A 16,125-nucleotide genomic window follows, 5' to 3' on the forward strand; every position below is an offset into this window, starting at 1 on the left:
ATAAAGTTTATGGGTAGTTTTAAAATTTTGCCATCTTTCATTAGAGATGCAATTCGATATACTTTTGACTACTTTTTTTTAAAAAAATTTCTTTTTGATACTTACACAGTTACACATAACCTACACATGTGTAAATTGAACGAAAATTGTGATTCCAGAACGGGCTTCACCCTTAACGATATTTATAAAGGGTAGCTGGTGGGGTGATAAGTCATATGGGTGCTAGATCATAGAGAGTGATAGGTCATAGGGGGTGATCGGTAATGGGTGATCTACCTAACGGGCTCCGCCCTTAGCCGCTATGACTTCACCATGGACTAACGGGCTCAGCCCTTGGCCACAATGGCTCCGCCATGGATTGACGGGCTCCACCTTTAACCTTCATTGTTGTGTACAGATAGTTATTTACTAATTTAAATGTGAAAATAAAGATCCTACAAATGTGTAGGTACACATGTACAAGGGGAAAAAACAAAAATTAAAAAGTCGTCAAAAGTATATCGAATTGCATCTCTAATGAAAGAGGACGAAATTTTAAGACTACCCATATTTTTTTCATCTAACAATTTATGGTTTGTGAGATAAAACATTTTGAATTATTTGGATGAATTTTCTTATTTAATTGAAGAGAGAGAAAGGTGGGAAAAATATGTAGTCCAAAATTGTTTTCGCTTTCTTTTTTATTTGTGAGTTCTTAAATAACCCTTCCTCTATAATGATAATTATGACGTTAATAACATAAGTGCGATAGACGAATACAAATAATAACTAAACAACTATATAAAATAATGGTGTATAAAGATAAATGTCACTATTTAATCCGTGATATTGAATGAAAATGACCATAATTACAGGACTATCATCATGAATCTATATCTATATCTATAGTCCCTTATAAAAAGTATTGAATTTCTTAAAATTAAGCATTTTTTTCCTCAAAATACCATACTTATACATAAAACCCTTATATACCCCTTTCTCACATCCTCTATAATCATTACACACTCTCACCGACCCTCAATCACCCTCCGTCGCCGCCCTCCTTTTCCACCGCCTCCCTTTTATATTTTCATCACCTTATAGCCGCTGCAACGCACGAACACTATGCCCGTATTAAAAAACGAACAAAACACTGACCCTAATTATAGGACTATCATCATGAATATTATTAAATGAACTAAACATTGACCCGAAAGAAATGCTTTTTTTCAAGTCACGGTTACGGTTTTAAAAGAAATTTAGAGGAAATACTTTGAAATCTAAGTTCTATGTAAAATAAAACAATTATTAAAGTAAAATAGACAAAACAATAGATTTTTTCCACTAAAAATCATTCTGCATCATGAAAATCATCGTGAATCAATATATATACTTGTGCTTCATGAATCTCCGTACATCAATTTTATCATAGTCTAAAAGTCAAAATTTTATTCTATTTATTTTACTTTATTACTTGTTTTACAATAACGAATCTTTTTAAAATGTATCCAAATATGACAAAAACTTATAATATATAATGTTAGATGAGTCTACTTTATGTATTCCATTTTGAAAAAACTACTATTTTGTTCATCTAGTATACATGTGGTGTAACATCAAATCCACTTAGGGATGTGCATGGTTTGGTCGAAACCAATAAAACCAGTTAAACCAAACCAATTGTACGGTTTGACATCAAAAATTTAAACCGACGATTTTTCTCCCAAGAAATCGTTCTTACGGTTTGGTTTGCGGTTTTAAAGATTAAACCTACCATTTAAATCAAACCGGACCATTAGATTAAAATATGTAGTTATAAACATAAGTTTATATTTCTACTCAAGTAATTATATCATCTTATTAATTATATCATGGTATTGTTTTATATCTTACAAGTATACATATCAAATACTTAATAATTGTGACATGTGAATAAAATATAATTTCACTATATCTTAGTATGTTAGCTATAATCACATGATTTTATTTATATATTTATAAAAGATAAACCGGCTAAAACAAACCGGTTTAATTGGTTTTGGTTGGTTTGATTTAAGACACTAATCTGGACGGTTTGGTTTGAAAAAACATTAAACCGTTATTATTGGTTTGAACGAAATTTTTAGTTAATACTGTCTAATCCGGACCATGCACATCCCTAAATCCACTGCATCAATTACTGATTGGATGCATAAAAGTTTGATACACAATGAACTCATATAAAATTTGATACCCATTAGGGGCAAGGATGTGGTGCCAAAACTTTGGCAAACTGGTAAGTTTGGCAACTGTAAGCCAATTAGAAAAAGCCATGTGTCCAAGTTAAAATTTGCCAAAAACTAGCCAAATCTTGTCAAAATACATGTCATAGTGCCAATTCTTGTCAATTTTTGCCAATTTGTCAATTGGATAAATTAACAAAACAAACCCTAAACTTTTATCAAACTTAAAAAACACAATACAACTAGATAAACATTACATTTATTTAAAACATAAAACACACAAATACTTAAAAATAGAAAACAAGATTATATATACGGGCATTTCGTCGTCAGACATTTTGCCTTATGAAATTTGATAGTATGTGATAGTATGTTTGGTGTTTAATTGTATGTGATTATGGTTGTTTGATAAATATGTGTATGTATACATAGAAGTTGGAAAAAAGAAGTCACAGTCGCTCCCAACGTTCGAATTTCACAAAAAACGGTTACTACATACGCTCACAACGTTCAGTAGCATCGGTCAAAACTAGCTGATGTAACTTGCCAAAACTTGTCGATTAAATTTGCCAAAACAAGCCGATGCATGTGTTATAGGGTTGCCAATCAGCCGATTTAGCCAATGTTTTTTGCCGACAACACCCTTTATATACTATACATTTCGAATCACCTACTCCTAGTCCACGTAACTGGTAATAATAACCAACTTTATTTGCAATTCCGAAGATATGGCGTTTACATAAAAATTTATTGAAAAGGTCGATCGAATGGAGAAAGATTCTTGATCGGCGATGACAGCTCTTAATTTAACAAAAAAAAAAAAAATACTAGTTAAATAAATAAAGAAAAGAACATGTCAGAATGAGTACAGTACAGTCTGTGTGATGTTTGTTTGTAGGTCGTGTAAGGTTGACCCTAATTTTGGTTGACTGGATTGGACCACCTTCTACTGTTCCTTTTTATTACTAGAGTTAAATGCAACCATGCAAGTATGTAGTTTTGATTGTTTATCTCAGCTTTTGGCTGATTTTAATGAAATTTGTCGTCCAAAAGTAGAATTATTTTTTTTTCAAATACGGGATAGTTTTAGAAGTACGAGGTGATATTAATACATAAATATTAAATTTTTATCATATAAAATACCTATATAAATTATATAATTAATTGTTGCCATATAAATATATCCTTCTATCCTTTTAGATTGAAGTTCAAATTCAAATATTGATATAACTAATATATGGTGTAGTTTGAGAACTAGAAGTATATTTAGCATCCATCATCCCTAAAGCCCAAATTTTGTTACACCCTCGGTCTTGTTTAACCAATCAAGTTTATTATTATCCTTAAACGACTCATGTAGTCATGTACCCCTTACATGATGGATACAAAAAATAGTCCTTTGACACCAACCTTGGATCATATTTGCCATTAACTACATTTATTACATTTAACTTTATTAGTAACTTTTTTTTTAATTAAAGGCTAAATTATTTGCGAATATCAGAAGATCTAGCACACGTTGTCTTAACGTGTACGTATTAGAAAGTCATCTCGATGAGTAGATCCTCGTTTAAACCCTCGAGAATAAAAACCAACTTTTATATCCTTTTGGTCAACGTCTGTCTCAAATAGGAACCCCGTGCATGTTGGCCTGCTCGCATTAGGGGATTGCGATACTCCCCATGCTTAAGCGAATCTGTTGGTCACTTGGTTGGCACCTTGGCTACACCATGGTTCATCCGAGGCCATATTATGATATTATATATTATTTTGTTTGTTATCATTTGAACCATTTGAGTTTAATTTATTGAACTAGAGACCTAATAAGTTCATTGTATTAATGCGAGTGTTATGTTGAGCAAAATAAAAATACCATTAAGGACAACCTTACAACAATTACTATAAACTTGTAGCTAAAGAATCAAAATTAAATATATGTTATATACATCTATCTTATCTTAATTACCTTGTAAAATATTTGACCATCTCATTTTCTCAATAAAGAACTTATATCTATCCAAAAACCATCTTATTTATTTATTAATTTAAATATCTCTTTTTAATATACATGTAATACCCTTAATAAAATTATTTATAATATACATCTCTTTAATCCTTAAAATAACTACAATACCTTATTTTATATCAATTAATTTTATATTAATAACTATTTCATTACCGTTGCACCACCGCCACCCGCTGCTTCCGCCTTCACTAACACCGCACCGCTACATCGCGTGGACATAGAGGGTGAGAGGTTTATGTTGCCAGCAAATAATTCATACTTTTTTATTGAAAAAAAAAAGAAAAACCTAAATGAAGTTGATGCATGTCCCTTTGACCGTTCGTACTCTGACGCATCAATACATACATATACATACAAATTCTTTCATATATACACAAATTTATCAAGAATCTTTTCACTCACTCTCACACACACACACACACACACTCATTGATTTTATAAAAACAAAAAACAAACGTCCCCGAAATCTCACATCACTCAACTATATTTCCCTTCAATTCAGATCAGAAACCTACGGATCCCTGTCTCTCCTTCAATCTTTCTGAGGTTTCTCTCTTTCCTAATCATCTGATTTCTCTGTTATACGTATATATGCTTTTCTGTACATGTTTCACCATTTGCATGCATCCTCTGTTTCCTAATATATATCATAAATGTGATATGGGTTTGTTAGTACCATGTTGCATTTTGTCAGGATTTGATTGCCAAATGATTGTTTGATTGCATTTTTTATGTCAAAATTTGATTGCCATATCATTATTAGTCAATGTTAATGTTAACGAGGTGAGAGATTAATGATTTGTATATAATCATGTCACTTTAGAAGATTTGTTTTTCAAGGTGATTAATAAATAATGTTAAATATGATTACTTTGTAAAATCTTTATGGCATTGAGTATGAACAAGGATGTGATTATGGGCTCAATGTTATTGAACAAGTATGATTGGATCAAGTTAGTAATTAATGGAAGTTATGCACTAGAATTTTTTATTTTTATTTTTTTGATGTAAGTGATTAACCGAAGTTTATGAAACAAATTAATGAAGTGGCCGGTTGTAAGTGAATGAAGAATTGACAATATATCAATTGAGCTAAAAATGTGCAATGTGCATTGTTTATTACTGTTTTTGGTTAGTGGAATTAATATATGTATCATTTGCAGAGATTGAGCTAAGTTGATAAAATAAAAATATTTGAATGGAGTGTAATGAACGTAAGAGAGGAAGGAGAAAAGACTATGTAGCTCAGCAGAGTTATGATGATGAATTGGACCCATGGACCGCTTGGGCTTACAAACCTCGTACCATTACGTTGTTATTTATAGGCTCATGCTTTTTGATGTAAGTGTGACTTGTTGGATTCTTGGATTAACCCGTTAGTTCCTAAGTTTCAGATGCAAGTTTCTTTTCATTTGTATCTGTTTTTTATATTCGAGCCGATTAATATAAATTTGCTTCTCAGTTGGGCAAGTGGAGCTCTTGATCCCAAAAGCAATTCATCAGATGATATAGTAACATCTGTCAAAAGGTGAATGCTTTTTATTATACAAGGATGATAGCATCTCTCTCTTTTTTTTTTTTTTTTGCATGATTGGTATCCTTGAAGAAACTAATATTCAAATGTTTGTTGCACATTAAAGGGGCATATGGGCAATGATTGCAGTTTTTTTTAGTTACTGCTTGCTTCAAGCTCCATCAACGTAAGTTAGCTGATTTTTATGAACATAACCGTCGACCCATTTCTAAACCAAAAGGGAAGAATGAATTAAGCTTTGACTCTTGATTTTCTATTAGTTCAATGATTGTGCTAAGCTTTTAAGGTTGTACAATGACATTTACGGTCTTATGTGTACGATTTTAAGGTTACTAGTTAGGCCACATCCTGCAATCTGGCGCCTAGTTCATGGCATGGCCGTTATCTACCTTGTTGCTTTGACATTTTTGCTATTTCAGGTCAGTATTTTTTCTTTCTAATTTTGTACATCCGGTTAATATCGTTTATGATGGTCATTATATGTGGCAATATTGACCCATTTTACATTGGATGGGTTGATTTGGGCTATATGTCTTATGCTTCAGGTAAATATAATGATATAGCTAAAAAGGAAACAGTTCTAATGGGTCAAATGGTTGAAAATTGCCCAAAGTGTATTCTTAAAGTAGATAGTTGTATTTGTAGACTATCATTGTGAAAATTATTTTTTTATTTATATTTATATATGTATTTAACTGGTAATAGAATTTAGTTTGCATTATACAAAAATTTTACATATCGGCAGACCGACGTGTAACAGCATTTTTGGACAAAAAGTGTTTTGGGTCAACTCAACTCTACCAAAAATGGCCCATTTTGACTTTAAGTGATTTATAAACGTTACACAACTCGTTTGACCCACCCATTTTTTCACCTATAATGGTCATTTGTGGTGGTTATGAGTGGGAGTAAGGGTGTGAGTTTGAGCCAATGATTGTTAACCCTTGCATAGTTCTCTTTTTGTTTCAGAATCGTGATGATGCTAGGCAGTTTATGAAGTATCTCCATCCTAATCTTGGTGTTGGTAACTCATTCAAGCTATTTAAAGTTCTTATCTTTTATGCAACCCTCTGTGACTCCGTCCCATGAAAATTTCTCCAGTTTTCTGTTTTTGTAAGTTTTCAAGTCATGACTACCTTTAATATGGTCAAAGACATTTTCAAATGATTTACGAAGTCAAAAAGTGCAAATCTCATAGGATGGAGGTCACATTAGTTAAGTGATGTGCTGACTTTATCGTTATAACGGCTTTTCAGAACTTCCTGAAAGATCATATGGTGCTGATTGCCGAATCTATGTACCCGACAATCCCAGTAACAGGTTTATAAATGTTTATGTATGATTTCTTCTTTCACAATCTTCAAACTATTAATTTCTTCCGTTTTACTACTACACTCTTTCTTCTTGTCATGTAATATTCTTTTTCTTTACATCCTGCTAAAATCGTTTTTATTTCAGGAAACACTTTTTGATGAATTTGTTCCGGCTCATTTGTTTGGGTGGTGGGGAAAGGCAATCATGATTCGCAATCAACCCCTTTTGTGGGTGTTGTCGATAGGATTTGAGTTAATGGAGGTCTGATTTTGGCTAGTCCTGTTTCTATTTTTCCTTTCTCTAAAAGTCTAAAATAGAGAATTGTTTTGGGTACAAGTGGGTCATTTCTAGTAGATGTCTAACAACCCGCAAACGCTTTTTTCTCCATATTTTGACTCAAAAGACTTAGGAAGTTGTATACTTGAATAAATAGAGTTTGGGTGACTTTCTTTTGATCAGCCCGGCCCATATTACCTGTACCTTTTTTACTTGATTGTTAAATTGAGGAAAAAAAGATATAATATGCTAGATTATGAATTCATGTATAAGTGTGTCAGAGAGAAAGAGAGAAAATGGGAAAATATGGAATGTTTTATGAAAAAGCTCACCATACAAAGTTGGTGGTGGAGGGGTATTTATACCCAAAGTTAATTACAATGAGGTCCTTCCTTAATTACACTAAAACCCCTCCACACTTGATTAATAGGACTAAACTATTACAAAACTACAAAACAAGCACTAACTAAAGATAAAGCTAACAAAAAGCATGACCCAATTAGAAATGTTCATAAGTAAACAAGTCAAAACTTCCACATCTACTCCAGATATCATTTTTTCTATGCATAATGCTTTACATCATTCTTTTCAGCTCTCTTTTCGCCATATGTTGCCGAACTTTAATGAGTGCTGGTGGGACAGCATTATTCTTGATATTTTAATCTGCAATTGGTTAGGTGAGAAATTTGAGAACCTTGAATATTGCATCATTTCACAAACAGTTCAAGTTTTTCCAAAAAGGCCATGATAAATGCGTTAAGATGGTTTCATACTTCCAGCTCCATTGAGAGTATCGACTAAGTTGAGAGTGATCCATGTCTATAATGGTCAGATTTTCCCTCTGCAGGTATCAAGGGAGGAATGCTTACTGTTCGTTATTTTGATGGCAAAACGTATGAGTGGGTTGGAATAAGCCGTCAACCAAACATTTTGAGTAAAGTATGTCTCTGTTTCTTGTATCTTTTACTTTTTTTTAGAGGTGGAAATTTTAACCAATGTACTTATGAATTGGTTAATTCGGATTCTGTTTTCATCTCTATGTGTCAAATCATACAAAGTAGCCTGTACATGAAATAGGTCAAATGGGTCGAAAGTTTCCTAAAGTCTAGCTTTAATGAATGAACCTACTAAATGCTAGATTGTTATTTACTTATTTAATAACTTGTAATCATATTTGACACACTAATTATCTATAGATACAATGAACGTTAAATTTCATTGGAGAAAAAGTTTTACTGGTCAACCCAACTTGATTCATTTCCTGTAAAAAATGTAGCTTTGATTGGTTCCTTCCCTTTGTCACCGCATCTCTACTACTTTCAGCGTCTAATAATTGCAATAATTCATTTAACATATAAACTTCTGAGATCATATGTGTTAATGACTACAAAGGAAGCAATTTGTACACCATACAATAAACTTCATGCATTTTCGGATACTATATCAACATCAGATGTACATCAATTCATGACGGTGCATGTGGGGTACAAAGTTCTTTGTGTGGTGTGCAAATCACCTCTTTGAATATCTTAAATAATTTGAACAGTGAAATTATGATATGTTTACCAGGTAAAACGAACATTAAGTCAATTTACTCCAGCTCATTGGGACAAAGATGAATGGCACCCATTCCTTGGCCCATGGCGGTTCATCCAAGTCCTATTTCTTTGTATTGTATTCTTAACCGTTGAGCTCAATACCTTTTTTCTTAAATTTTGCCTCTGGATTCCTTCACGAAACCCAGTAATTGTTTATCGATTGATACTATGGTGGCTTATTGCCATTCCTACAGTTCGGGAGTACAATTCTTACCTACAAGACCGGTAATATTTTTTATTCGTTTATGAATTTTTTTCTTACTTGTATCTGAAACTATGTTTATGAACATAAAGATGACTTTCGTTTTCTTACTCTTGATTATAACTTTCCAGAAAACCCGTGAAAAAGGTTGGAGCTTTTTGTTGGCTTTCTGTTGCAATCTGCATCATCGAACTCCTTATTTGCATCAAATTTGGGCATGGTGAGTTTTAGATATCGTGATCACAATTTTACACATTAACTTTTGAGATCAAACTTATCTTTCATGCTCTAAAGTTATTTGTATGCCATGAATCCAACAACCAGCATTTAGACTCTAGTCTCTAGTTTGGTTTTGATTTCTATCTCTTCACAAGTATTATTTAGCTATAAAGTTTGATAATTCAAATTCCTTTCTACTCTTCAAACTCCTTTATATTACCAAAGTCAAACTGTCTTATAGTAAAAGTTCTGAATCAAGATTTTACTGTTTCAGGTCTGTTTCCAACTCCGATGCCCAGATGGCTAGTAATTTTGTGGTCATCCGTTGGTGTCAGCCTTCTTGCATTCTTGATCTTGTGGACATGGCAATTTCAAAGAACTTTAAGCAGAAAGCGCCTATGATATTTTTCCAAGATTCAGAATTGAGTCAACTTAGCGATAGCCTCCAGTTTTTTTTTTGTGGATTTACAAGCGAGAAACAAATCGTATTTTCTTTTGGTAAGATTTCTCCCACCATTGCTGTAAATTTTAGGGTATTAATTAAGGTGTTAAACTATAAAGCTAAGTTTAAAAAGCAGTTAATGACTAAGGTTATTCTTATTGATGGTCATAGGGGTTGAAAACTTGTCATTAGCAAATCTCTAAATTTTATTCATTTAAACTGTAAATTCTTTGCTACAGCCTAGATTTACATTATATTCAAGAAGAAGATTAGAGAATGATCATTAGTTACTTATTACTATTAAAGGAAAGGTTTCTACTTTAGCTTTATATTTTGTTCAATTAGATACTATCAATATAACATGGAAATAGTCCTAATGCAAATTTTGTTGTTTCTATCGACCCTTATGATCATTATTCTTGTTAATTACGAACGCAAGTGATCACATATAGCTCTTTCACCGTTTATCGGATTTTGAATATGCCTTTTGAATCTGGTTATTTAATCAATTATAATTTGATTTGCACTAATTAGTTTTTAATGTTCGAGGGAACCTATTACGACTATATAAGCTAAAATATAGCCATGTACTTGCACATTCTTCTTATCTAATTTGACATCTTAACTTTTCAATAATAGCAAATTGTTTTACTCCCTAATGTCATTGTCTCCCAACAATATAAATTGTGATTTAAGACAATAAAAATGACAAGGAAAATGCATTATACAACTGATTATGATTATTTAATATCACATAATCACTTTCAAACTACACATCCAAACAACTCTTTATTTCATGATATATATTCAATTTATCAAAAACCCATGAATCAAAAACCATTCAAAAAATAAAAATGGAAGTTTTGGTCAGCCAGAAAATGAATGGAGATTGATCCTTTTCTTCCATGTTGTTTTTCCTCTAATAATTTCTTGACATGTTCCCTCCTCTTTCACAAGGTGTGTAAACCTAATGGTTCCTTCATTCATCAAGCAATTTAATAGACCCTCAACTCCATTTGAACACCTATCCATCACATTTCTATTTTCATTGTCTTGAACTCCATCCTTGATGATCCCGACTTCTTCGGGTTCACAAAGAGATTGAACCACGTCCGAGCTCCCACATTCTCTACGATACTCCAGTATGATGTTTGATAAATGATAGTTCTCTAAGTATTCCTCTGGGATTGTCTAAAAAGGAGAAAAAAAGACGATTTTAATTACTTGTTCTCTCTCATTAAAGATTGAACTAGTAAAAACAGTTTGTTACCTCAAGCATCCAACCAATGTACTTCACGTTGTTTACATGTTTGTTCATATCCAAATCGCTCCTTTTTGGCTACAAACACGGCGAATGTTCAGTTCCCCAAGATAAAAAGGTTAATATTTTGATCTACTAGACTTTTTGACTGTTCCTTGCGTGTAAGATTATAGGAGTATTTAAGGGATCATGAAATTGAAATGAGAGATATATGTATCGTTTACCTGCAGGCCTGAGGTAGCGTATTTTGCATTGTCATCCAACTTGTCTATTTTTTCAGGGGATTCTTCTTTGATGGCTTGTTTTTCAATGAACCATGGTGAAATTTCACCCCTGACTACATCTGGCATTTTTGATAGCTTTCGCGTTTTCTGGTTCATCATCACCCACGTGCTGCATTGGTTACCAAACAAAAATAATTTGAGATACTCTAGCCGAAAATAGACCTTGGAACAAGCACCGCATTTTTGTCCGGTTCAACATTAGCAACGCGTTAGAAATAAGTATGCCATTTTTTTTTTACCTTGTTGCTCTGGCGAAAACAATGCCAGTGGTATGACTTCTGATTTCCCAATCTCGTCTCATTCCATTTTTCCCTGACGCTCCAACCCATGTGTCGATTTCCAGTATCTCACCCCTACAATTAAGCAGAAACCGTTTGGCCAAACATTCATTATCAAAAACAAGATGTCTCAATAATAAAAGAGGGTATGTTTTAAGATAGATCGATTTACCAGATTGGATACTGATCAATTTGAGCTTGCATTCTTGAAACCACCCATATGAGATCATTCTTCATCATACCATGAGTCGCCCCAAACCCATCTCCAAGAAGTCCAGACATCCAAACATGATTCAAAGCGGTTTCCTGCATCATCATTTACCAAATTAAAAAAAAGAAAAAAAAAGTTATAATTTCCATCGTCATTACTTGATCTAATCCCCTTGGAAACACAAGTTAATTGAACCTGTAGAAGGTTAAAAATGCTTTGAGGAGTTGCTGTTTTATCCGTTCCAACTTCATATGACCGAATCACGACTGTCTGTCTATATCCAACACCATCCAAGATGATAACCCCTTGTCGAAAAGGGTCAACAAATTGCTTTTTAGTTGGGATCATCGTCCTTTCCACTAATGCCTTTCCATTTACACCTGCCACCCGGGTGACTGTCATTGTGATTCGGCCAACCTTTGTGGTGGCGGACGCTCCACAAATCTTGATTGAACGCCACCCCCACCAACTGTCATTGCCATCACCACCGCCACCACCCAATGTACTTGTTTTGAGACAGGGTACATAGGACATAAAAGAAGTGGTCATGTCAATATAATGAGTAGTAGTACAGGAAATGTGGTTCGAGTTAAGTTGGAATCATACACTATATATTAATTAAGTAGTGGCCAACTTGGAAAGTAGAAAATGATGTTGGATGGTTTTTATAGGAATTGTTGATACGATTTAAACAAGGAAGGAGTTTGATGTTTGACATGAAAAGGAGAGAAAACATGGAAATTGTTAAAATCAATGGAGTGTTTTTGGTGGTTTGAATAATGGGAGATGATATTCAAAGTTTTCTTTTTAGCAAGTATCGACACTATTTAGAATACAAACAGTTTTTTGTTCCTAATTGTTCCCAAGTCTTTCGATTCTCTTGGAGTAACACCAATGTTATTAGTGTTATTTTAATTAAGTATATTTGTAGGATTAGATTATATATCTTATGCTAATGAGAAATCTCTCCTGCATCATGATGTAAGCTATATTATTTTTATTATATAACTTTAACCAAATTAGTAAAAGACGTTATTAGTAATAAACGAGATGAAAATGTCACCACATTGTCGTGAACTTTTGCAAAATGTTATATATTTGTTGTATTCGTTTTAATTTTTTTTTTTAACAGCAGTGATGATTGGACGCAGCGGCATGACTCTTTATCGTCCGATAGAGATCGACCACGTCACTAGCAATGCCAATCCGAGGGCATGACATGCAGTGGAAGTCCCACTACCGTTTTGGAGGAAACTAGCTAATGCTAGAGAAAACCCCCATGCTCCACCTCATTGGCAAAGACTTCCCAATATGTCTTTCAAAGGTTTTGAACCTGTGACCAACATATGACTGAAAGACATAAGGAACATTAAATTTTAATAAAAATAAAAGTGTTACGTAAAGGTTAGCGCAATCAACATGCGAGGTTCAATCTTTGAGATAAACGACTTTTACCAATAATTTGTTGTTGTGTCCGCACGCAGATTTTTGGGGTTTCTCATAATCTGTAGTAACATGGGGCGCCTAAGGGCTCCGCACGACTAGATTGGTCTGATAGTTAAGTAGTGACTATTCGTCAATTGATCACTCTATACGGAAATTGGTCGTTGATAAGAAAATACAAACACTATTTTGATTGATAATTTAAAACCATGATGAACAAAATAGATTTCAATCAATGAACATGATGAAACAATATAGATTCACTAAGAAATTTACAACGAATTGAAGTAAGTATTAATTAAAGAAATTAATTAAGTTTAAACGTGAATATAAATAACCCTTTGTATCAAATCTTCATACATACTCTTAACGATAATTATTAAGATAACTAATATTTAAAGTTTTCGTAAACTCATATTTTCTAATTTATCATTATAACAGTCAAAGTCAAAATTAAAAGTAAAAATTAATTTGAGAAAATCGATAATTGTGACTGATCGATAAGTTATTGTCAAAATTGAAAGGAAAAGTTAATTTAATATAAAAATTGAAAATAGTAAATTACTAGATTTTAGACCCGTGTCCAACACTGGACACGAGATTTACGATATTATCAATATTGAATCTTTATACATTTAAGTCATAAACTATAATTTTGTAGAAATACGGTTTAAGTGTTATATTTTGCAAGTTGTAGTACAATAATTATAGGTTCGTCGTTGTCATTATTAGCCTAGACATATTGATTGATATGTTTGTCGTAGTCATTCCACAAGGCACATGTTATATATAATAATTTCTCTATTATAGAATATTTTGAAACCAGTTGTACTCATAATGTGATATTATTATGAAAATTATTTAAGAATTAAAATATAAACATACTTGTGATTCTGTATTTGATATTCAATTATATGTATTTGATCATGATGCGGACCCAAAACACGCATAAGATTATTTTCAATCACATGTCCTATAATAATTTGATTACAATTAGAATTGTTTCTATATTCTTTGATAACATTTAGTACTCTTGATTTGAAATTCCTATTGAGTTTAAAATGATAATGTTATATATCGTCATCTGTTATTATGTTTAGGATATGCATCTAGAGTTTAATTTATGTTTATATTAAATATTAAACTAAATATTAATATTTATAATTTATAAAAATCTAATCTAATATTTATTAATAAGTTATTAGGTTTTGAAATAAATTTTTGTAGACAATATTTCATATGTTGAACTTTTTTTTAATTAATTAAATGATTGCAAATTTTAAATGGCTAAAAATATATATAGATTAAGCATTCAGGGCTAAAAAGTGTAAATTATTGATAGAAAACAAAAAAGTGTAAATTAATGAGATTTTTTTTACAAATTCATATAAATATCAATATAATAATATATTTGGATAATGATCATCAAGATTTTTAATTTGTAGTTTATCTAAATGATGACATCATCAAAAGTCAATTTGATGAAATAGAGTGATGTGATTGGTTAATAAGTCATTAGTTCAACTGTCTTATAGCATATACCAGATTTTAGACCCGTGTCTAACACTGTACACGGGGTTTACAATATAATCAATATTAAATCGTTATACATTTAGTTCATAATAGCTTATAATTTTGAGATATAAGGTTCTAAGTGTTATACTTTGTAAATTGTAATACAATAATCACAGTTAAAATGTAAATATACTTGTGATCCTGTACTTAACATTCAAGTATATGTATTTGATCATGATGCATGACATAACACGAATAGGTCTATTTTCAATCACATGTCCTATGATAATTAGATAACAATTAGGATTGTTTTCATATTCTTTGATAACAATTAGTTATCTTGATTTGAGTGACAATTATAACTTTAAGAAACTAAGTATATAAATATTTTTGTTCTAAAAAAAAATTATCATGTTGATGATCAAAAATAAATATATATATAAAAAAACTTCTCAAGTTGGTGGTTAAAAATATATATAAATTGAATTTTCAGGGCTCAAAAGTATAAATTATTGATGGAAAACAAAAAAGTGTAAATTAATGAGACTTTTTCTACAAATTAATATAAATATTAATATAATAATATATTTGGATAATGATTATTGAGATTTTTAATTTGCAGTTTATATAAACGATGACATCATCAAAAGTCAATTTGATGAAATCGAACGATGTGATTGGTTAATTAGTCATTAATTCAACTATCTTATAGTATATATTAAGATTAAGATTAAAACAACTGTTTTTTAGTATATAAGGAAAAAATAATTGTTGTAAATATAAATATAACTTAGTGATTTTAGATAATTAACCTTAGTTTATTTTTATGATGAAGAGATGCTGACATACGATCCTTTTGTCTTGCTGTTGCCTAGGAGTCAAACTGAGGTCAAACATATGCTATCAAATCGTACCTAAAAGTTAGGCAAACGATTTTTCAATATAAATGATACAAACATATATCTTCACAAATAAAAAGTAAAAACCACCACCCTAGCTAACGGCTGACAATAAGAATTAAAACGCATGTCTTTTTCACTAACACTAACATGCATGTAGCTAAAAATTAACAGTTTGTCCATTGTAGAAAGCCATAATCCGAAAATATGTTTTATTGTAGTTTGATACCAAAAGTGTCCTTAATACAAGTGAACCGATCAAAAGCATACATCGATCAAGAAACATGGTAACCGTCATTTTTTATTTTTTATTTATCATATAATCCGTCCACTACAAGATTCTGAAACATAGTTTTTCACTGAAACACAATTAGAATTTAATCGCCGCTTTGCCTTTCTACTCCAAACAGTTCTTGTGTTAT

The 16,125-nt window shown here is 31.8% G+C and overlaps 2 protein-coding genes across 2 annotated transcripts; one reads left to right on the plus strand and one right to left on the minus strand.

Annotated features, from left to right (window-relative positions):
• Positions 1-4,640: 4,640 nt before the first annotated feature.
• LOC122609710 (CDP-diacylglycerol--serine O-phosphatidyltransferase 1-like) lies at positions 4,641-9,974 on the plus strand. The gene is made up of 13 exons (XM_043782658.1): positions 4,641-4,773; positions 5,391-5,568; positions 5,690-5,755; positions 5,868-5,927; positions 6,090-6,180; positions 6,731-6,785; positions 7,018-7,097; positions 7,220-7,336; positions 7,944-8,028; positions 8,199-8,290; positions 8,921-9,174; positions 9,283-9,371; positions 9,645-9,974. Exons 2-13 carry the CDS (start codon positions 5,426-5,428, stop codon positions 9,770-9,772), a joined length of 1,260 nt encoding a protein of 419 aa, XP_043638593.1. The 5' UTR covers positions 4,641-4,773; positions 5,391-5,425; the 3' UTR covers positions 9,773-9,974.
• A 601-nt stretch (positions 9,975-10,575) lies between these two features.
• On the minus strand, positions 10,576-12,398 carry LOC122609711 (palmitoyl-acyl carrier protein thioesterase, chloroplastic-like). The gene is made up of 6 exons (XM_043782659.1): positions 12,042-12,398; positions 11,808-11,941; positions 11,597-11,710; positions 11,298-11,466; positions 11,083-11,151; positions 10,576-11,003 (listed from the first exon to the last, which is right to left on the minus strand). The coding sequence occupies exons 1-6, from the start codon at positions 12,393-12,395 to the stop codon at positions 10,680-10,682; spliced, it is 1,164 nt and encodes a 387-aa protein (XP_043638594.1). The 5' UTR covers positions 12,396-12,398; the 3' UTR covers positions 10,576-10,679.
• Between the last annotated feature and the right edge of the window lie 3,727 nt (positions 12,399-16,125).

The sequence above is a fragment of the Erigeron canadensis genome, chromosome 8, assembly GCF_010389155.1.
Source record: "Erigeron canadensis isolate Cc75 chromosome 8, C_canadensis_v1, whole genome shotgun sequence".
In the NCBI taxonomy this organism is placed as follows: domain Eukaryota; kingdom Viridiplantae; phylum Streptophyta; class Magnoliopsida; order Asterales; family Asteraceae; genus Erigeron; species Erigeron canadensis.